This window comes from Gadus chalcogrammus, chromosome 16, assembly GCF_026213295.1.
Source record: "Gadus chalcogrammus isolate NIFS_2021 chromosome 16, NIFS_Gcha_1.0, whole genome shotgun sequence".
Lineage (NCBI taxonomy): Eukaryota > Metazoa > Chordata > Actinopteri > Gadiformes > Gadidae > Gadus > Gadus chalcogrammus.
The window spans coordinates 28,416,375-28,439,781 of NC_079427.1; the positions used below are offsets into that span (position 1 = coordinate 28,416,375).

Consider the following 23,407-nt stretch of genomic DNA (forward strand, 5'->3'; position numbering starts at 1 on the left):
GCTGTCGCGGTAGCATTGGCAGAGGACCAGGCGCTCCAAAATAAGTAGGCTATATGCCATAAGCAGAGATACGGAGGCAGTAAGGTATTGCAGTAATACGAGTGATTGAAATTGCCCTTTAAACCACCAAAGTGGTCCAAGCACAATGAAAACAGTTCATACTTCAAGTCACAATGGGAGCAGCCATCTTGAATTCTGTCTCGGAATTTTGCCCGAGTTGCTCACTGAGTTCAACCGAGATGGCGAGTTCGCCGTCCGAGTAAAAGGGGCGTGTTTGTGCGTGTCGCTAGGCAACGTCCTCGGACCTCCGAGACGGATGGATATTAAAACCCAGCAATACCTTCGTGCAGTCCCGTCCCTTTCCCATGTTGGAATATAATTGACAACTCGCGCTTGCGCAGTGCAAAACGTCAATTTCCGGTGTGCTGGTGGATGTTTCTGTGGGTGGATGTCTGCAGCGGAAGTTCATGTGGGTGGATGTCTGAAGCGTGTGGGTGGATGTATGCAGCCAGACCCCTCTCAGGTTGTGATCTATAAAAAACTAACTTGACGGGAGGATGTGCGCAGCCCTAAGCAAACTCTGACCCATGCGTACGCATGGTTTGGGGGAAAAGGAGAATTGGCGACACAGACGGTGGTGAACTGAACTGAAGAAATGTAGAGTGAGAAGAACGATTATGTTTTATCATCGCCCTTCATAAGTTTAATTGCAACCCGTATCATGCGTTAAATCTATGTAATCAGAATAATTTAAGTCAACTGCGTTATTTCACAGTTATAAATCCAGAAACATCTCCTGAGAATCAAAATCAAAATTCAAAATCAAAATTCTCTATATTTAATCCCGTCCCCCGTCCCCTCCATACTGTCCACTGACGGCGCGACTGCATGGAATAAAGCATCTGTCCAACATGTGTCAATAACATCATATTTTTATGTGACACTGTAAACACATAATCAAATGTCAATTAAATCCCAAGTGTGGAAAACCAAGCCACATACTCCTCATCACAATCGTTATATTATTGTCCGTTCCTCTTGATGCTTTTCATTAAAAGGGGGTTATGTTCAAGAACATTTTACGTGGGTGATTACAAACTGATTATCCAAGGTGTTCTCGGTCAGTCTTAATACCGTAACCCTATAAATACAGCGGTGAGCCCCGTGCGTAATGCTGCACCATGGCACTGCTGGTGTAACAGGTACCGCAACCGCGGCACCGTGCTAACAGATAATACTCCTGAAAATCAGGAAAAAAGGATGAAACAGGGCAACAGCGTCTTCATTCGTTCGAAGTCTCTGTGGTTATTTTTATTTCACATTTTCTTTCAGGAATTGCATTTGTTTTATAAACCATCTTTAGGTTAAACGTAAAATAAATATATTCACGTTAGAATGAGTTCCAATTACAATTTTCATACAAATCCCAAAGCAATGTTTTTTATAAAGAATTAACACATAAATCAGTCTAATTAATTAAATAGCAAATCTGAATACATTGTCTTTTAAGACCAAGATCTGACATTACATGTCTTTATAATCAGCACTAATTTACCACTTTACTGTATCAAATGCTCATCTCTACTATTACTTATGCATATGAAACATTAACCATTCTTAAAGGTCCCATGACATGAAAATCTCACTTTAGGAGGTTTTCTAACATAAGTATGAGTAAGTATGGTCCCCCAGTGGCTAAAACTTGCGTTTGGTGTGAAACGAGCACTAGCTGTTCTGCTCGCCTTTGAAAAAACGGAGGCTCAAGTGCGCTGATTTGGAATGTCTTTAGGTATGTCGTCACAAAGCATCTAAGCTCCTCCCCTTACTCTGCCTGGCCCGCCCAGAGATGTTGGCCCGCCAATGAGACACGACCTTGCGAGTGCCACATGAATACACACACTGTAATGCAAGTGTTTCTTGTCGGTTCTTTGATGTCTCTTGTATTTCCACAACGAGACTGTAGTGGGGGTTATCTGAGCCATGGTTCAGAAGGAATTGGGGGAAAGGAACTTTGGCTTTGACTCGCTGAAGTACATGAACTGCGACATGCCGCCCGGTTGCCGCGAGGCACCATAGCTGCGAAGCACCATCGCCCGGCAGCGGGCAGCCGGCAGCAGGCAGCGCGCGGTTTAGTCTACTTCAGATTGATGTGAAAGTGGAAGAACCAGAGACGTCGCAGAACCCGACAAAGTCGTTTGTGATTCATAATATCGTCTGGAGGCGCACACAGCTTTTGGCCGTGATAATATGTATTATATGATATAGATATCTATGTATCATATGATATTATTTAGATATAGAGCTCCAGGACTGTAACGCAAGTGTTGTACACTTCCTTGTTATTTGGATAACCGTTCTGCTTTTGGTGTTATGGCGCATAACACGTCGGACTCTCGTCTCTGGTATTTCTAGAACGAGACTCGTAGTGGGGGTTATCTCAGCCAAGGTTGAGAATGAATTGGGGGGAAGTAACTTTGGCTTTGACTCCCTCAAGAACACAAACCACGACATGGAGGAGAAAGGGATTATGGCGAAGAGTACATAAAATAGCATGTCATGGCAGGGACGCGGGAAGTGGGGGTGCTTAGGGTGCTGCAGCACCCCCCTGGCGGTCCCTGGCTGTAACTGCAAGTGAGAACGTTTTCTGAACGAATCAATACTTTTTTTTTTTTTGTAGAATTTTATCATACAACATGATTATTCATGAAATTATTGACATCCACCCTTTTTGTTATATTTATCATATTAGCATTTCATTTTATTTAGGACATTGTCTGTGTAGTCTGACGTAGTGACGCACAATCCAGAACAATGCTGTGTGCGCGACGGGAAAATTCGAAAAGTCAAGCTTGTTACAAGTGCAATGTGTCGCAGAAAATAAGTATTTTCTGATTTTTTTGGCACCAAGAAGGCAAAACTTCGCGATCAAAACACCAGCCGGACATCCAATTCCCTGCATTCCGTATGTGACCTGTCCATAGCTCAATATGGTAGGCCTACTATGCTGATTTTACATAAGCATGTTGGTGTTCAACATCTGTTGTAGTGCAAACATTCTAAAACTGGTGTAAAATGTTGCTGGCCATATTAATAGACACGTTGAATGTTATCGTTTTGATTCTGGAATCCCGCACGTAAACTGGTTGGCAAAAAAAGAGCAAAGACGGACGGACGGTTCGCTTGACGGAGAAATCGTCACCTTCCTCATATCAGACAACTCGTAAGTCTGGATGAAAATGAAGGCTTTCGTTTACTGTCACTTTCCTTTGTAAACCTTTAGAAATAACCTCCTGAATCCTTGTTATAACGCTGTGTATAATCCGCAACAGCTTGTCGGCATGTTGTTAGTCAGTGCAATTCAGCACAGTATCAGCCGAGTTGACTCTAATTTCCACATTGTTTACTTGCTAACGTTTTCGAATAACAGTGGCTAGTTGGCAGAGTTAGTATTTTTACACACCAGTAAGTGTTTATCAGAGCGGAGCCCTAAATGTGACGTCACCCGTCATCTCGTCTCTGTAAACATTGGATGTTGCGCAGCATTTATTATGACGTCATTATATAGACTCTCTCTCAGCACCCCCCACTCGGACTGACTTCCCGCGTCCCTGTGTCATGGGACCTTTAACATAAATGTAGAGTTAGGTAGTTGTATCTCGGAAATAAGTGGGGAGAGAGGTTTCCTGCGTGTGCTCTTGAAGCATGACTTTATTCCAGTCCTTGTTTACAACCTCCCCCGCATAACCACCAGGGGGCAACATCACATCCTGTGTCCTATAAATCCATTAACACTACATCCCCCTTTCTAAGATCAGTTGTACTGATATCTGACTAACAACACTTAACTGTAACAGACTATATTGAAAAGGTAACTGTTCCCAGTCTCGAACATTCCTGTAAAGTTATTAAACAGACTATGTCTCATGAACAATAAGCATATGAACATTTATTAGCAAAACTGAACTAAGAAGGTGGGTAGGCTGCCCAAACCTCCTACTGAGTGTTGGGGTTTATTCTGCCCCGTAGAAACCACCCAGTCTTACCCGGGGTACCTGCTATTTAACCACAAAGTCCTTCGGGTACCCTGGGGTTTGTCTCTCTCTTGCAGGGTAGCGTGCCGGACGCTCAGGACTGCCTGGCTGAACTGGGCCCCGCTCTGTTTGATCTGGAGTCACTGGCTGACCAGTGGGTTGCTCCGGCTCTGGTAGGATGGTCTGCGCTGCTGGCGCCACTGGAGTAGTGACGAGGTGATTTCGATTGCGGCGCAGGACCCCTCTGGGACTGTCTATGACGTATGACCTTGGTGCTTCCGCCTGTCTTATCACTGTCCCCTTCTCCTTCGTATCCTTTATCCAGACATGGTCCCCTGGTGTCAGAGTTGTGAGATGTTGAGTGTCTTTTGTTAAAGTTCCAACTCAATCTCTGTCGCTTCTTCTGCTCCTCCTTTTTGAGTTTGGTTATGTCAGTCCAGCCAGGGTTCAGAGATGACAGAGTGAACGGAACTGTTGTTCTGAGCTGCCGGCCCATTGACAGCTGTGCTGGACTGTATCCATTGGCGAGTGGGGTGGCTCTGTAAGCCATGAGGGCTAAATAAGGGTATTTTTCCTTCTGGAGGAGGCTTTTAACTGTACGCACAGCGCGTTCCGCCTCTCCATTGCTCTGAGCGTATCTTGGCTGGACGTTGTGTGTGTGAACCCCCACTGTGTAGCAACTTAGTGAAGTATTCAGACGCAAACTGGGGTCCATTGTCTGTCATGGACCTCAGACGGTATGCCATGCCTGGCGAAGATGGACTTGCAATGTTCCACTACTGCTACTGTGGTTGTTGATGTCAGTTTAGCTACTTCAATGAAACGGGAAAAAATTATCTATCACCAATAGGTACTGGTTATCATTCCACTGAAACAAGTCAGCACCCACCTTTTCCCATGGTCTGTCAGGGAACTTTGTAGGAAGCAGTGGCTCTCTGGGGTTGACTCTTTCCTTTGCACATGTGTCGCAGCCCTCGACCACTTTCTGAAGCTGCGTACACAGTCCCGGCCACCAGACAGATTGTTTGGCTCTTTCACGACACTTTACTATGCCTTGGTGTCCTGCGTGCAGTTTCTGAAGTATGTCTGTCTGTAGTGGCTTGGGAATAACTAGCCTACTTCCTTTTAGTAGTAAGCCGTTCTCCACTGATAGTTCCTCCTGGACCTGTGTGTATGGTAGGTAAGCTCTGTCTATTGTGGATTTGTCTGGCCAGCCCTCACTACAGTACCCTTTCACCTGGCTCGGTATTTCATCACGTTCTTGGTGTTCCCTTATTTTTTGTAGACTCTTTTCTGTAGCCGGGAGGGTTGACATGACCATGTTGACATACAGGTTGACTTCCTTCTCCTGCTCCGGCTGCCCTCTGTCGCTCAACGGAGCCCTTGACAGCACATCTGCCGTGGCCAACTTCTTGCCGGCCACATGGGAGATGGAGTAGCAGAAAGCCTCATTCTGAGTCTTTGAATGCGTGGGGGGAGCTCATCCAGGCTCTTTGAACCTAGTAACGGAACCAGAGGCTTGTGGTCCGTTTCCACATGGAACCTGATGCCCACCAGAAAGTCTGAGAAACGCTTGCACGCCCATGTGATTGCTAAGGCCTCTTTCTCAATCTGGGCGTACTTTTTCTCAGTGTCTGTGAGTGATCTGGAGCTAGATGCGACTGGCTTGAGGTGGCCCTCCTGTCTCTGGAGTAGCACAGCTCCTAGTCGAAACGATGACGCGTCAGCTGAGACGACCGTCTCCACCTTTGCGTTGTAGAGCGCCAGCCCTGGTGGTGAGCTCAGCTCCTCTTTGATGTTATTGAATGCTCTTTGTTGATCATGCCCCCACCGAAACATGTTCTGCTTCTTCAACAGGTCCCGGAGTGGCTGTGTCTTCTCTGCTAGATGACCTAAGTACTTCCCCAGGTGATTCACCATTCCGAGGAACCGTCTCACTCCGCTCACGTCGTCCGGCTCCTCCATGTCTGTCACTGCTCTCACTTTGTTAGGATCTGCTCTCACGCCGGCTGCATCTATGATCTGCCCGAGAAATTTAAGTTGGCTTTTTGAGAATTCACATTTCTCACCTCTCAGTGTGACGCCTGCCTCCTGCAGCCTCCCCAACACCTCCAGCAGTCGTGTGTCATGCTGGGCCTGTGTGTCTCCGTACACAAGCACGTCGTCTATTTGGCACAGGACGCCGTCAAGTCCCTCCAGTATCTGGGACATTCTTTTCTGGTAATGATCAGGTGCAGAGGATATGCCAAAGCAGAGGCGATTAAAGCAAAAGCTCCCAAAGGGAGTGAGGAATGTTGTGAGGAGGGCGGACTCCTTGGCAAGGGGAATTTGCCAAAACCCTGAGTTAGCATTGATTTTTTTTAAATACTTTGGCGCCCTCTAGCTGTCCAAGTGTGTGTTCGACTGACGGGAGCATGTGTCTCCCTCTTGACAGACTCATTCAATTTCGTCAGATCAACCCAGATGCGCACCTCATCCTTGCCTGGCTTCTGCACAGTGACCATTCCGGCGCACCAGCTCGTTGGGTTGTTCAACCCTTGATATCACCCCTATCTCTTCCATACGTTCCATCTTCACCTTAGACATGAGAGGCAGCGGGATTCGACGTGGGGTTGATATGGAGAATGGTTTGGCGTCTGCTTTAAGCTCTATCTTGTATTCCCCCTCCATCTTGCCTAGCCCTTTGAACAGTTTGGGGAACGGCTCCTTGACTCTCTCGACTGAATCCAGTGCCACTGTGTCTACTCTAGCCACTAGCCCAAGTGCCTGAATAGCTGGACGTCCCAGCAGGCTAAACTTCAGACCTGGGACTACATACACTTCCTGTGTAGTGTTTTTACTGTCAGTTCCTATGGTAGCTGTGAAATTTCCCCTCACCGTGATGGGCGTCTGACCTGGACCTTGCAGCACTTTCTTTGCGCTCTCTAGCTCTGGAAACTGCCCCTTCTTAAATTCCTCTTCAGATAACACTGTCACATCAGGCCCCGTATCTATCTTGAATACTGCTGTGTGCTCATTCACATTAAGGTTGATCAGCCAGGGTTCACCCTCTGAGCTGACTGTGCCTAGGAAAGCGATTCCCTCCTCATCTGACTCAGCTGTGTTAACTTCGTTGAGAACCCTTGATCTGCACACCTTTGCATAGTGACCCTTTTTCTGGCACTGGTTACATGCTACATCTCTAGCTGGGCACTGGTTTTTGCTGTGTGCTGGCGTTCTACCACACCACATGCACCATGTCTGGTTACCTGGCTGTGCGTGATAACTGCTTTTGTCATATGTTCTAACCTGCATTTTCTGCTGACTCCCTCTGCATATGTTGAACATGTGTTTTGCTTGAACACTGTCCACGTCTGTGGTCTCTGCCTTGAAGTTACTCTTCAACCGGTCCTGTTGCTTTTTCACACTGTCGCTCTGACGCGCGCGCGTCAACGCTCTCTCCAGCGTCAACAGAGTCCAACTGAAGTTTTTCCGACTGATTTTTATCACACAGGCCTACAACCAGTCTGTCCCGAATCATTTCGTCATGCAGCTGCCCATAGCCGCAGTGCTCTGACAAGCATTGGAGTGAAGGGATAAAACTGTCCACCGTCTCCCCTTGTTCCTGCTGTCTCTGGTTGAATTTGGCAAGCTCAAAAATAACATTTCTCCTCACCACGAAATGTCCCTCTAGCTTCTGCTTCACAGTGATGTACTCACTTGCTTCTTTTCCCGTCATATGAAGTGAAGTGACAATGTCTTCCGCGTCATCCCCCATAGTATAGATTAAAGTGTTCACCTGGTTCTCCTCCGACTGAAGCTCCAGACCCGATGCAATCTCTCAAACCTCCGAATCCACTTGGGCAAATTCTGGCTTCGTGAAGTCAAACTTGGGTGGCAAAAGAATCTGGAATCGCTCCATTTTAGTTTCCCAACTGCCGCAAACGTTAGCTATGCTGAAAACTTAAAAAACTCAAAACTGACTAAACGGACGTGAGTTCTCTCCAGTTAGTTTGGCTAAACCAAATCCCATGTTCACCCGAACTGGGTAACTGAAGTCTTCTGACACCATGTAGAGTTAGGTAGTTGTAACTCGGAAATAAGTGGGGAGAGAGGTTTCCAGCGTGTGCTCTTGAAGCATGACTTTATTCCAGTCCTTGTTTACAACCTCCCCCGCCTAACCACCAGGGGGCGACATCACATCCTGTGTCCTATAAATCCATTAACACTACAATAAACACATACGGTACAACACCTCTTTGTATTAACTTAAAGGGTTTTATGCATGAACCGCGCTAACATTAACATGTCTATGCAAATATATACAAACAAAGCGGGCGAACACGTGTGCGCCACGACAGCGCTTAAAGCCCATGGTGCAGGTTAACCGTAAGTTTCGATTAATGGGTACATAAAGCACTCAAAATATGTATATAAAGTTAGAAATGTCTCCAAAATGGTGTTAAAGTCCAGTTTTTGTAGTTTTTGGTTAGTATGGTCATTTTTTACGCAATTCGGCGATGACGTCACATGAGGTAGACGCAAACTAGAACTAGCACTATGGCGTCTAACTGGGATGAGGAAGAGGTGGCAAGACCCACAGTCAACATTTATGATGGCCCACAGCCATATAATTTCGAACCGGTTAGACGTGAGAGGGCAAATGCGGAAATACCGAGAGCCGATGGCCGTCAAAGACAAATAAATGCATGGTCAAAGGAGAATGACTGGAGAGTTGGTAAAGTGTCCTGGTGAGTTGCTACCAATTAGAAACGCAGCAAGGAGTGCTGGAGCTAGTAGTCTATGAACGGCAGTGCATACAATAACAACTTTTTTTTTACTGTCAGTGAATAGCATCGAGGGAAAGTCAACGTTTTCTTTATATCTAGTGACATTGATTATGTCGTTGGCTCAGAAGATCTAGAAATAGAAGCCATATTATGCCTTCTATGCCTTCTATTTCTTCTAAATATGGGCTAGCTTGACAGTCCCATCTGTGAACCCCTACTGTTTATTTCTAAGCTTGTACCTCTTTCTCCGGTGAAAATGTTCTTTGCAAACATAGCCGACGCCGAGTAGGCTGGTCATGTCTTCAGAGTGATTATTTTTGATAGTGCTAACTTCTTTTCCTCATGATTGATTGTCATTGAAACCGTCAGGGTACCGCTTACCGGGAGAGGGAGAGAGTAGTAAGCGTGTCTGCGTCACTGTGTTTGGCAGGTCACTGTGTGGGCGGTGTCGTCCCATGGAAACTGTGGTGGAGAGCTTGTGTTGTAGGGACTACTAGGGAGGTGAGCGCGTTTTGGTCGCTGGTCGAGGAGCTCACCCCGCGGCCAGCAGATGTAACGTGCCTAACGCAGCATCCTGGATTTGAGGCATGCTGCCTGAATCCGTTTGTGCTACACATAGCATACTCACACTTCAGGCAGGATCATGGTCCCCTTCAAGCCAGCACGCACGGGTATGTTCATGGTTTATGTTTACTTCACCAATCTTTTTACACCTAGTCCTTTGAACCAACAGTTATAGGTGACAGGAGATGTGTTGCTTACACAATAAACATGCATAAGAAACAGGCTTAGAATGACGTTTCCAACCTACTTACAGAGTTTTAAACTGAAGAATCTTTCCTACCCCTAGGCAATACCGGTACACTGCGTACAGGCAGGCTATACGCTGGGCTTATGGCGTTTTAGGCAGGAGTATAAGGAAGCCTCTACCCTCTTGTGTGGTTTCAACCATCAGACCACAATTCCAGAGTGGTGACCAGACCTATCAGGGCTTTCAATGGCCTTGTTTGGATGAAAATGAATGCAAATAATTGTTATGCTTTTCCTGTTGTGATCGCTCAATTGCCCTTAAAATGTTATAAAGTACACAGAACACATGAATTTTGGATAAAAAAAAACGGTTTATTGGCATTGCTTGTAATGGTTACTGAACATGACACAGGTTGGCCAGGTGAGCCCAGACAACACCTTACACAGAGGTTGACAAGGCACAGGTATAATGATTGGTAAATTATTTTGAATTACATACAAAGAAATTTCATGCAAATAATAACAACAACAAAAAAAACAAGCACACAGACAGAGGAGCAGACATGCAGCATGCAGGACCCCTTGAATGGGCACAGCGACAATTATTGGCACTTATTGACGAAAAAAAGTAATGATTTGTGCAAAGTAAAAAACAAAGCAACAGCACAAAAATAGAAAAAAAAAACATGCAGCATGAAGGAAACCACCACCAAATGAGATGACAGGGACAGTAGGTTAGACGATAACTAACAACTAAAATAAATACTTACAACTAAATCATTGGACATGTCTGTGGAAAAAAATAATAATGTGAAATTAGGTTTTCTTGAAGCTTGACTGCCGGGCTAGGTAGAGGCTGACGGCCTCCTCCTTAGGAATCTGTTTGAAGGATTTGGCGATGGGGGCGGGTGCATGGGAGGACAAATTTGCGCTAACCTCTCGAAGAACCGCGGGTGAATTGGCATAGCTCTCCCAAAGGGCCTTCATTAATGATGTTGCATAACCTGCAGACATAATAATATTAATTATAATAATAATAATATTACTTTATAAAGATCATTGTCACTGATCACCGATGTCTCGTGCGCCATCTCAAAATAAGTTAGAACTGCATGACACTGCTTACCGTATGAGGCTGCCTCTTTGATGGGATGCACCACATGGGCACCTTTTCTGAAGTGCGGATACCGCACGCAGTACTTCTCCGTCCCGTCACTTCTCCGTGCTGTCTCGAGATTGGCATTGTGATTATAATGCAGCGCCGCTAAGAGAAGCCTACAAAATAACACATTTGAGAAAACCTTTGAAACTTGGTGTATGTATGACAAAATACTACAATAGGCATGTTAATAGGTACTATTATTACTATAAAAGGCATAATAATTGGCAGTGTTATTCCATTGGATAGCACTGACCTGCTATACATCCCAAAGTATGAAAACCCTGTGTGCTTGGGCCCGAAGTGCAAGATGAGGGAGTGGTAAGCCTCAAGGGAGAAGGTCTGGTGCTGTGGAGACAGCTGTCGAACATCTTTCAGTAAGGCAGTCCTCATCATTATGTTCTCCAACTTTACTGCTGCCAATGAGCCTGCAAAGACCAAGACAGGTAGGCAGACAGACACACAGACGGAAAATGTACAAATAGACAGGAAGATAGACAGACAGAATTCCTTTTTTTAATGGTAACACACATGAAATTGTCCAACACATATGAATTATAGCAAACATAAACAGTAAACAGAATGTTATGAGATTGCCAGGGAATGAAAAAATAATTTCATCACAAAGGTCACATGTCAAAGCATCCAGACAATTACTCAAAGACAGCAAATACAACAAAACTATGTAGAGCGTGCATAATACCAGTACTGTACCTGGGTCCAGCCACTCTTTGTTGCACTGATCTCCATCTAGAGGGCCATGGGCACAACTGGAGAAGGCAGGGGGGTTATGGTCATGGATGTCCTGAATGTGGTTGACTAAACTTCTCCACAAACACTAGTAAACCATTTTATCTATTTATATATCTATCTCTCTATCTATCTATCAGCTATCTATGTTATGTTATGCTATGCTATCCCTCACTATATCTATGTTATGTTATGCTATGCTATCCCTCACTACCTATCTATGCTATATTATTATATATATACTATAGGCCTATATATATATATTTATCTATATATATATATCTAGGCTATCTCTATCTATATATTTACTTATATTATCTGACACTGTCACTCTCTCACTAGCGGCTTCGGCTGTCGTCCCAAAGCAGAGTACCTCATGTGACGTCATGCAATGCATTGTGGGAGAAATAAGAATCATTGCTAACCTGTTGCTAACCGCTAAAATATCACCTACTTTTCCTTATTATATTGATTTTTTGTGATACCCTACAACATCAAATACAATGGATAATTGTTGCAATGTTTATTACCAACAAGAAAATTGCCAGAAAATAAAAAAATAAAAACCTGCACCATGGGCTTTAACATTCCCATATCAGGATAACTAACCTAAACAAAGCCACATTCTTATCACCAACTACTTGGCCAGAATAGTTAGTTAACGTTCTCACATGGTTTTATTCTATCGAGTGTTGTTTATCACATTACCAACCTGAAAATCAGGAAAAAAGGATGAAACAGGGCAACAGCGTCTTCATTCGTTCGAGAAAGCTTTCAAATAACGCACAGGAAATCGCTACCGTAAGCCTGCCCCCTGCTGAAGTGGAGCGAGTAAAACAAGTCCATATTACCAAGGAAATCAACCTTCCGAAATGCACAAATCATGTAACTTCAGCAACCCTTGTTAATTACAGAAAAACACTAAAGTATAATACGATTCACAAAAACAAATATAACACTTTTGTGGGCGTCACACAGGCACTGCTGGAGGACCCTGCAAATGGCAGGATTCGGAGGGAGAGGGTTTTCAGGGACCATAACGATTTATTGGTACATAAAAATATGTACCTTTATGTCAGACCAATTCTTTTTTAATTCTGGGACTGTGCGCTCCGTGCCACAGACAGAGTTCACTGCTGCAGCAAATGTTGCCACTCACTCAGCTTTTTGTTGTTAGTGATCCCAATCCCATGACCGCCCGACAAAACTACTTTTCGGGCCTCAACCTCACCCACAAGTGTCTCCACTGCAACCTCCGTGAAATTTCGCTTTTTGCTTTTCTCATTCCTTCTGCCATTGTTTCCGACAAGACATAATAATTGGATCTGAGTCTGTTTATATGCAGATCTCATTCATGAGGTCGTTTGCATTGACCATTGATGGTTAAAAAAGGGCGTGTACAGGGCGGAACGTGAAGCTGATTCAGCTGCGCACACTTGTAGGCATTCTGTGATTATAAAGCAAAGATTGCTTAGAGGTGTGCGTACACAGGGTTTTATAAGTCTGAATATTTTTGCCGCACGCACAACTTGGCTTTTGGGCGTACGTACACTTTTAGTAACGATCCCACGTTTTATAAATGAGACCCCTGGTGTTGCAGGTTGAGACTGTCCATAAATCAGAGTAAAACACAGATAATTCAATTCAGAAAAAATGGTGTCCCAAAAAGTGAGAAAATCTTAACCTTTTCTGATATGCCATTAGAAAATACATCTGTTTTTAAATATTTAGGATTTCCACTCTATGAATTTATAAATTATGAAAATGGAATTAAACTCCTGGCTGATTCAGCTGGTAGAGCTTTGGGTTCCGTTGTTAACAAGTAAAAAATATGGGTAACACTTTATAATAACTATCCGTTATAACTAGTTAATAGATCATAAGTAAACTGTTAATAAATTAGTTATTAATGACTTGTTAAGTGTTGGTTAACAGTTTGTTAAGGATTTATAATGATGCCTTGTAGATAGTTAATAGATCATTAACAAACTGTTAGTTAATGAGTTATAAATGACTTGTTAAGTATTAGTTAATAGTTTATATGTTATTGGGACGTTATTCTAAAGTTGCAACTATTCCTCATTTATTAACTGTTAGTAAATGAGGAATAGTTGCAACTTTAGAATAACGTCCCAATAACCTACATAAGCTATTAACTAATACTTAACTAATATATTAACTCACACTTTACAGATCAGTTGTTAATAGTTTGTTAACCATCTACTAATACCAGTGAAGCTTTGTTGAACAGCAAATGGGTGGAACAAGTTCAAGGTACAGAAATTTGATGTGATATTTAAAATATCTAATTTTTGTACCTCAACCTTGTTCCAACCATAGGCTTTTCTGTGTACTGTATTTGACCAAAGAAACACCACAGATGAAATGTTGAACATTGTGTTTAATGTATAGAAACACGCATACTGAGCCATTACATGGCAGAACAGCAGTATACAACAGTATACAACACATGAGGTTTCTGCACTTTTTGTGCTAAACACTGGATAAACAGAATTTCAGAGGGACATTTAATGTCCATACATCACAGCAATGTCATGGATTATCCGTCCTAACGGCCCTTTGCGATGCTTTCGGGCAAGCCACTCATGCCATTCAATAACTCTGAGATGGTCTACCAGTAACTCCTCTGTACGATTCCCTCTGAGTCTCCACACATTTTCCTTAACCGTTCTCCAGGCCCTCTCTATGTGCTGAGTATGTGCACCTGTTTGGGCATCGACATATGACACACTGTGATTGACAGTGAAATGGTATAACCTAGCTGAGTTAAAGCATTGCGATAAGCCCGCCACTCATCACTTATTATTGTAGATCCACTTTAACATGGTGAGCTAAAAGTGGCACCAGATCTCTCCTTCTCTCTTCTAACTAAGCGAAGAACAGGCTTTGCATGTCTTCTCCCTCTCCTGTTCACACCTAGCATCCCAAACACCCACTTCTTCCTCTTCCAGCCACCAGCCATTCGTCCCCGTCCGTACTGATGAAAACATAAAATATTAGGAATTCTTCTTCTTTAAACAAAATGAAGTCATTCATGGTAATTTGCATTACTATCTTGATAAGATACTATCCTGCTTGCCTTTCTTTTGTGTCTGAAGTGGCTCTCATCAATGGTGACAAACTGCTGCCGCCCCCCAATGTGCTGGCCTTTGCTTGCTGATATCTGTCCATCGCAGTAGTGCACACATCTCGCAGCTTTTGAGCCATCTTGGACAGGGTTGCTGAGCTTCCAGAAATGTCATCATTGATCATGTCCACTTGACGTAGACGCAGGCCTTGTGCAAATCTGATGGAACAAGGCAAATAATTATTATACCACAGTTCTTTTGATTTTTTTGGTTTGATACACAAAGTTTGCATCTACTGCACCCCGGGATATGAAAATTGTCCACTACTGTGTAGACAAAAACAGCAATAATGATGGAAAATATGTTTTGTGGTATTTTCTACAGAGCTCTGTCAATATATTTGGAACTAATAATACTGTAGGATATTTGTAAAATCCTATTTCTAATATTAATTGCCAGAGCCTATAGATTGAGAGAGCCAATTGCCATTGAGCTTCAAGAGGCAGGGTCAGACAGTCATGTTTCTCCACCAGGCCTAATGCTGACAAACACAGCATCCCCTAAGTAACATATTTCCATAATTGTTAAACTGTTAAGAATTCAAGCTGTGAATTACACTTTTTAGCAAAATAAATCACGAAAGTGAAATAACTTCAAGCACCTGTTATCATCATGAGCCTAGAGATGCTCCATAACATAATAATCACAAGCTTTACTACATAGTCTCCAGTTATTGTTTATGACAGCATAGTTATACAGTATTTATATTGAAATAAACACCTTTCATCATAGACAGACAGGCTAAAATCATATACCTATGCCATAGCGTACCTGTACACAAAGCGCATCCAGTTGAAGAGGGAGACCTTTGAATTGCTGAATATAGATTTGTGTCTAATTGACCTCTTCAGTTTCCTCCCTCTGTGGTTATGGTGTTTGCAAACCCTGAAGATACAAATAAAGATAAGAATGACACAGGCCAGGGTAGTGGCTAGAGCAGTGATTCTCAAACATTTGCATGTCAAGGACCCCCAAAGTAATGTGTATTTGGCCATGGACCCCATCTGGAAATATTTTGTGCCAGGAACCCCCATAAAATGTGTGTAAATATGTTTAAAAAAAGTTTAACCCAATTTTTCAGTATTTCTGTCTGAAAATAGCAGATCTATGAGCTCACAACGTTTTGACGTGTTGGGATCTTGTAGATTAGTATTAAGTAGTGTAGTGTATAGTAATGTATTTCTAGAAATTAATGTTAACATGAATTAAGAAGATATATTGTGCACTATTATCAGCTCACAATTAAATAGATTTAATTTTCACTAAAATTTTGAACCAAAATACCCATGCATGGGTAAAAAATAAATAAACTTACCATGCATAGTTGTCCACACAAACTGATTCCTTGAATTTCATCTGTGTTTGCATTTTTGGCATCTCATCCATCTTCTTAGAAGCCTTTTCTTCTGCATCCATTTGATTATTTGTCTATGTCTTCTTTTAGATTTAGTTCTGCCTTCAATAAGCTCTCTTAGCTCAGTGGCTAAACCAGGCATTATTTGGCTATGATGTGACTAGCTCCCGCCAGATTACGTTTGAATTGTATTATAGGTCGGGGTGACGACAAGGGGGAAACAAGCCAATCATAAATGCATTCACAGGCTGAAGGAGGAGCCATCCGGCCTCCTCCATCATATTGACTGGTTGTCAACTTGTCAATCACCTCGCATCACCGCTGTACTTTGATGAGTGACAACCGGGGACTGACAACCGAGACAGACACGCTCACTCGCAAGCCTGCATTGGCATTGATTATAAGGAATGAATACACGGTCTGGTAAAATGTCCGATACCAGTGTTCCCAGCGGCGATGCGCAAAATACCGAGATAAACCCAGGTAGGCCTACTGTCGGGAGAAAGAGAAAGAAGTCAACAGCGGGTACTTCCAGTAAAAAGAAAACTACACCTGTGGACCATGCTGTTCACATTGACACCAACGGTGACGGTAAGCAAGACTGCGTGTTATCTTTTCATTAAAGATGTTTGATCAGGATAACACGGACTGATAGATTTGTGCTACATAAATCAACCAGATTGGTAGGGATGGGAATCGAGAACCGGTTCTTGTTCAGAACCGGTTCCCAGTGAACCAATTCCTTGGAATCGTTAGCATGCCTGCTTAACGATTCCGCTTATCGGTTCCAAACTCGGAACTTTTAATCATATTCAAAGTTTGTTTGTTTTAATATTAATATTCGAATATTTATTAAATATTTTGACCATTAAATGCCTTCAGCAAGAACTATACGGTATAAAGCTCGGCCAAAAGCCGAGCTCCGAGGGTTTGTTTACCAGCGTTGCTACGGTTACCGTATCACACCAAAAACTGGTGTGATTGTATGCATCAAAACTTTAATTCAAGGCTTACTGTATGTTCACACCGAACATTGAAACGTGTCGCAGGGCGACACGAGCCAATCAGTGTTCACTCCCTGTGGGTAACGTGGGTGAAGTAACGTAAAACAGCCAATCACCGACCAACCGGCTGGGCCAACCGTTCCCTGCACTCCGAGTGAACTGCAGCTTGGAGGAGAAAGTGATTGTTGCCGTTTGCGACTCCCGAAGCTCTAAATATAATATAATATGTTATAATATATATAATGCTCATGGCTCAGCTGCTCATTATTTTATTTTACCTTCATCTTGCTTTTATGATTAGAGCTTTTTTAATTCTCTACCCTATCATTCCAGATACTGCGGGAACTGTAGCTCCAACAGCATTTTTACATATCAGGAAGATGCAGCTTAAGCTCCGTGAGGCCAAGAAAAAGCTGCACACAGTCACAGAAAAAATCAGTGACCTGACGAAGGAGAGAGACTCCCTCCGCCAACAAGTTGGTCAAAGTAAGTAGTCCTAACACTTTCTTGGGAAAACATGTTTGCACACCTGACAATGATACTGGGGTGCTTTGTAAAATATATACAATTGGGTGGAAGAAAGGCCAACATTTCACGGTGACAAGACCATCAGAGCATGAGCGTGTTATTACCCAAACAATACACATGTACAGTTAATACCTGGAAGATAATATCTGTAGCATTGATTGACAGCAGCACATCTGTCCAACGGATGAGATCACGATTTGATGAATCAGTGAAACTGAAAGTCTTAATAAATGTAAATGTTGATAAAAATGTATGTGAGTTAACTTGTATCATCATAGTTAGTAATGCATTTGGTATTGTATTTTGTATTATGTTGTAGATACAGATGACGGTGGGACAATTGACACATCTTCCTCGGCAAACTCGTCTCCTGGTGCATCTTCTCTCTCTTCATCCTCCAGTCCATCCAACTCCTCTTCATCCTCTTCATCCAGCTCCTCCAGCTCCTCATCCTCAACTGATTCTTCAGATTCAGATAATAAGAAAAGACGCAACAAGAAAAAGAAGCACCACCACCAGAGTCACAAGAAAAGAGACAAGAGGAAGAAAAAAGAGAAGAAAAAACGCAACATGGCAAGCAGAGAGGTAAGTGTAAAGAGAGGAAGGCAATAAGGCAGCTCCCCTCATGTGTGTCAGGCATGTAGACATCACAATGTCTCTCTCTCTCTCTCTCTCTCTCTCTCTCTCTCTCGTTTACTTTCCAAAATGAACTTCCTGGTGGGTATATATCTTGGACCCTCCAATAATTGTCTGTGCCCATGTAATCTTCATTACTTTTTGCAACCACTTTGCATCTATGTGTGTGTTTCCCTGTGTCGATTCAGTACTTCACTACTCCTATGTTTGTTATACTTAACTACATTTCTATCTGTTTCAGCACGTCATCCTGAGGAGGTCATCAAGAGATACAGGAAAGTCCTTAAAGCGTACAAGAAAGGAAGAAAGCTGAGTGTGGCATATCGAAAGGTCGGTGTCGACCGAAACACTGTCGTCGTCGCCCCGATCTGTGAGCTGGCTGTTGTGGCCCCGAAAAAATACAAGGAGTTGCTGGTTACCTATACACCACAGCAACGACTGCAGGACTTTGCAAAAAAATGTCTGGAAGTGTTGATGAATGATCCAAACCTTTTGAGGGATGTTGAGCATCAAAAGAAAAAGGGAAAACTGATTCCACTGTCTAAGAAAGCTTAGGTGTTTGTGTCACTGTGGGATGGTGCCCTAGAGCAGTTCGGTTGTAGCTCAGGTCTGGTTCACTAAGTATAGAGGCTCCAAGTTGTGCTCCAAGTTCATATCAATAATGCCAATGGCTTGATTTTGATTTATTTTGTTTTCTGCCATGTTTTCTGCCATGTGATGGCTCAGTATGTGTTTCTATACATTAAACACAATGTTCAACATTTCATCTGTGGTGTTTCTTTGGTCAAATACAGTACACAGAAAAGCCTATGGGTGGAACAAGGTTGAGGTACAAAAATTAGATATTTTAAATTTCACATCAAATTTCGGTACCTTGAACTTGTTCCACCCATTTGCTGTTCTACAGAGTTTCACTGGTATTAGTAGATGGTTAACAAACTATTAACAACTGATCTGTAAAGTGTGAGTTAATATATTAGTTAAGTATTAGTTAATAGCTTATGTATGTTATTGGGACGTTATTCTAAAGTTGCAACTATTCCTCATTTACCAACAGTTAATAAAGAGGAATAGTTGCAACTTTAGAATAACGTCCCAATTACATATATAAACTATTAACTGATACTTAACAAGTCATTTATAACTCATTAACTAACAGTTTATTAATGATCTATTAACTATCTACAAGGCATCATTATAAATCCTTAATAAACTGTTGATAAACACTTAACAAGTCATTAATAACTCATTAATTAACAGTTTACTTATGATCTATTAACTAGTTATAACGGATAGTTATTAAAAGTGTTACCAAAATAGGTAAAGAACTCGGTTATTCTACTTACTCTCAATTGTATGATGCATGTGTTTCTCCCATTGTGAATTATGCTGCTGGGGTATGGGGATTTAAAGAAAGAAGGATCTCAGATGCAGTACAAAACAGAGCTATCCGTTGTTTTCTGGGTATTCTTAAATATGTTCCCTCTTTGGCTGCTTAGGGTGACATGGGTTGGATCCCTGGTACAATAAGGAGAAAGTGTGATATGATTAGACTGTGGAATCGTTTTATTAATATGTCAGATGACAGGATCAATTACAAAGTTTTCCTTTGGAGTAAAGTCCAGAACTCTCCATGGGCCGCAGAGATTCATGTTGAAGAAGCCGAATTTCTAGAAATAATTTATCATGCAGCGTAAACAAAATTAGAAAAAAGTTACTTGTCGGGTTCAATGAAAAATGGTTAAATGATATTATGTTAAAACCGAAATTACGGACATACGTCCAAATCAAGCATGATTATGAAAAAGAATTATATGTTAAAACAAATTTACCAAGAAATCAGAGATCCTTGATTGCCCAATTAAGATTGCCCAATTGGCACTTGAGGTCGGCAGATTTAAGAATATCCCTGAGGAACAGAGACTTAGTGAACTTTGTGATTCACGAGAATTGGAGAATGAATCTCATTTTCTTTTATACTGACCCTTCTATGATGAAATAAGAGTACCTTTGTAAATTAACTGTTACTGTTTGCTCAAAACCCTGAAATATTTTGGAGTAATGATGATGTCAGGATGGAATGTTTGTTTACCTTAATGTTTATAAGTTAGCCTCTTTTGTTACTCAAGCCTGGATGAAACGTCAGGATGGTTTATATCGTTGTTTAGCATCTACTTTTGGTTTTTGGTCTGTCTAGGTTGTTTTATATTGGTGTCTTGTAAGCCTTTGTGGGCTGGGCATGCTAATGCATGACACAATAATAAAAAAATAAATAAATAAATAAAAAAAGATTCATAACAGAAGCAGATGCTAAAAAAGTTCTCATCCCTTACAGGCTGAATTTCAGTTGTTGCCATCCGGATCACGCTTTAAACTCCCAAAACTCAGAACCAACAGATATAAACACTCTTTTGTTCCCCAAGCCACTCTACTTCTAAATTCTACAAAGAACCGTAAATAACACCTTCCCCCACCCAAACTCACACTTTTGGATATGTTGAGCCTCTGCATTTCTATATGCATATATATTATGTATATTTATATATATATAGTGTATTGTATTATTATTATTTTAATTATTACACAGGTCTTCTCAATGCCGTGGAACGCTCCGTTCACTTGCATGGGCCATTCACAACTTGAAGTATAATTGACCACTGTCAAGGAAAACAAATGATTTTTTGCCTCTAATGAGGTCTTTGGTATCACACCATCTTTCCCAGTCTTTGTTAAATGTGACTACATCACCTTCGCTTCCATGATGGTCAGCAGTTTGCGGTTGAAACTTCCCTTCAGTTAGAACTACTCATGTTTATATCGCTGCGTTGTCTCTGTTGGAGAGATAACGCAGCAGCACCTCTACCCAAGTCCCGTCCCTGGTACCGTGATGACGTGTTATCGCTTTTATATGAAAATGAAAGCCCCAATACAGTGGCGGCTGGTGGAATTTATTTGAGGGGGGCTGAACATTTGCATTTGAAACCCCTGTAGGGGGTCTGGGGGCAAATGCAAGACCCCCCTGTAGGGGGGTCTCTATAGGCGAGCCGCCACTGCCCCAATATGTGTAGGGTTTGAGAGGGTAAATTGTGGTGTGAAATCAAGCCGATATATTACCTCGGCCAGTCTAAACTCGCAGAACATGCCGGAAAAAAGGCGGGTACAAGACAGGCATATTTGGCAGTGTAAAAATGTACGTGTGTTATGTCAGCTTCCTATGTCATTTATTTTCCATGTTGTTTGTGTGTGTGTGTATGAGCAGGACCTGGGCATGGAGTCCACCTCTTTGGATGACGTTCTTTACCGCTATGCCAGCTTCAGGAACCTGGTGGACCCCATAACACACGACCTGATCATCAGCCTGGCGCGATACGTGCACTGCCCACGCACGGTAGGACACACGCACGCACCCATACATAACCCAAAACACAAATTTCTAACCATACACATATTTGTGTGAATGTTCTGACATGAAAACTCTAAACACACAAATAAACGCATGTACCCACACTCATGAACCACCATAAATACATACATAAACAGAGACATGAAAACACACTATGAGGATGGTGTGATGAAGTGTTGGTGTCTCACCGAAGCCATTAGGTTAGAGAATAGCTCTAAATGATGCATGCAGCGCCCAGAGCCCTGCTAGCCTGAGGACAGAAAGGACCTGGAGTGGAACACACACAGCAGAGATCAGAGAGACGCTGAACAGCAGGGGGGGAGAGAAAGAGAGAGGGACAAGAGATAACCCAAGAGAGGCAAGGAGAGAGAGTAGAAGCAGGAGATGTATGTATGATATATAACACTTGTTTGCGTTAGACAATTCAAACTTTTCTCTCTTAGATCACACAAACGTAAAGCAAAGCTTGGATGTGTTTTGCTAGATCCCATTGGCCCCTTGAAAGTGGTCGTCTGCAGGATTACATTTAGCAACAGACTTTTCTCCAGAGCCTCTCAGCAACAGCATGGGAATTTCAACTCTTGGGTGAAAAGGATTGAAGAGTACAGCGTTGATGATAATGTACGTCATTGTGTGTTCCAACATGATTCTCCTTTTATGGTCTCATCGTGTGCTATAAATCAGACCGAGGTCACTGAGGACACAACAAAAGGTCCAAACTGTAATCGGTCTCCTAGCATCGATGTAGATATGGTTAGTAGCTTTCCATGGCGACCGTGCGATGAGTCGCACGGTTAAGAAAGGCATATTCTGTTCTCCCCTTCTCTCTTTTACTCTTTTTATTTTTTATCTCCTCTCTGGCTTTTCTTCTTTCTTGCCTGCAACCTTAGAACAACTTTTACACTTAGCAGGAAATACAATCAATGAAACACGTACAAAAGACAGCTCGATAAATAAAGAATGAAATTTCGAGAAGTTAAACTCAGAACCTATTCAGAGGCCCTTTGTTCCTTGTTGTATATGTTCTCCTATCGCCATTCCCATCAGAACAATCAAAACCACAACATCTCTGCTGCTTACAAGACTCGTCTGGCTCGCTAATGGCAGACAAAAGTGAAACGCCATAACAAGCCTTTGAAGTTCAACATCCTCAAAAGAATGCCATTTGCCCTAGGAAAATGCAATACGCATGAACTTTTTGCAAATCAATTAAAATATGACCTTGGAACAGTTTGATGATGTCATGAAAGAATATATTCAAGGATAAAAGAATCCCCTGGAGAAGGTAACCGTTTCTTGAAATGCTAATGCATGACCTGAAGTTGAAGAGGCTTTCATGAGCTGCTCGATTTGATGTTTTGATGGCATTCACCATCAAAAAGATTGTGTTAAATACCTGTTTTTATAGTGACAGCTGTTAGCTGAGATCCTAACTGACGCTTTCAGAGAGAAGATTGATCAATATTCAGCTCATATAAAATATATATTCATCATCACTAAAGGACCGACTGGAATTCAAATTAGTTTGCAGGTGAAATTATTAAAGAATGAGAGACAATTGTTTTTGTCTAACGTATCACAGCCCGTTGCAAAGACAGAGACAAGCGACCATCAGAGTCCGGAGGTCAACAGCCTCCTGGTCATCATTTCCATCACTAATGCAGTTAAGTCATTTATCAGCTTGTGATATTTTCCTCGGGTGATAATTGCTCTTCATGTCGTATAAAGCAAGAACAAACGAACACCAGCCCTCTTTGCCTGGGGTCAAAGAGCTTTGGTAGACGCATGGTGCTGCCTCTTCTGGGAGGAGGTATCCGCCCAAAGCTCATATTATCCTGCTTTACTCGGCCAATCACAGCCGTCGGGCATCACAA

General features: G+C 42.4%; 1 protein-coding gene and 1 pseudogene across 1 annotated transcript in view; both read left to right on the forward strand.

Annotated features, from left to right (window-relative positions):
- The window catches only part of LOC130405693 (leucine-rich repeat-containing protein 75A-like), a 49,033-nt gene extending 27,446 nt beyond the window's left edge, over positions 1 to 21,587 (forward strand). Inside the window, exon 2 of the mRNA XM_056610864.1 lies at positions 21,390 to 21,587. Coding sequence (XP_056466839.1) covers positions 21,390 to 21,587 — 198 coding nt within the window. The remainder of the gene's footprint in view (positions 1 to 21,389) is intronic.
- On the forward strand, positions 16,373 to 18,822 carry LOC130406520 (coiled-coil domain-containing protein 106-like; annotated as a pseudogene).
- Positions 21,588 to 23,407: the final 1,820 nt, after the last annotated feature.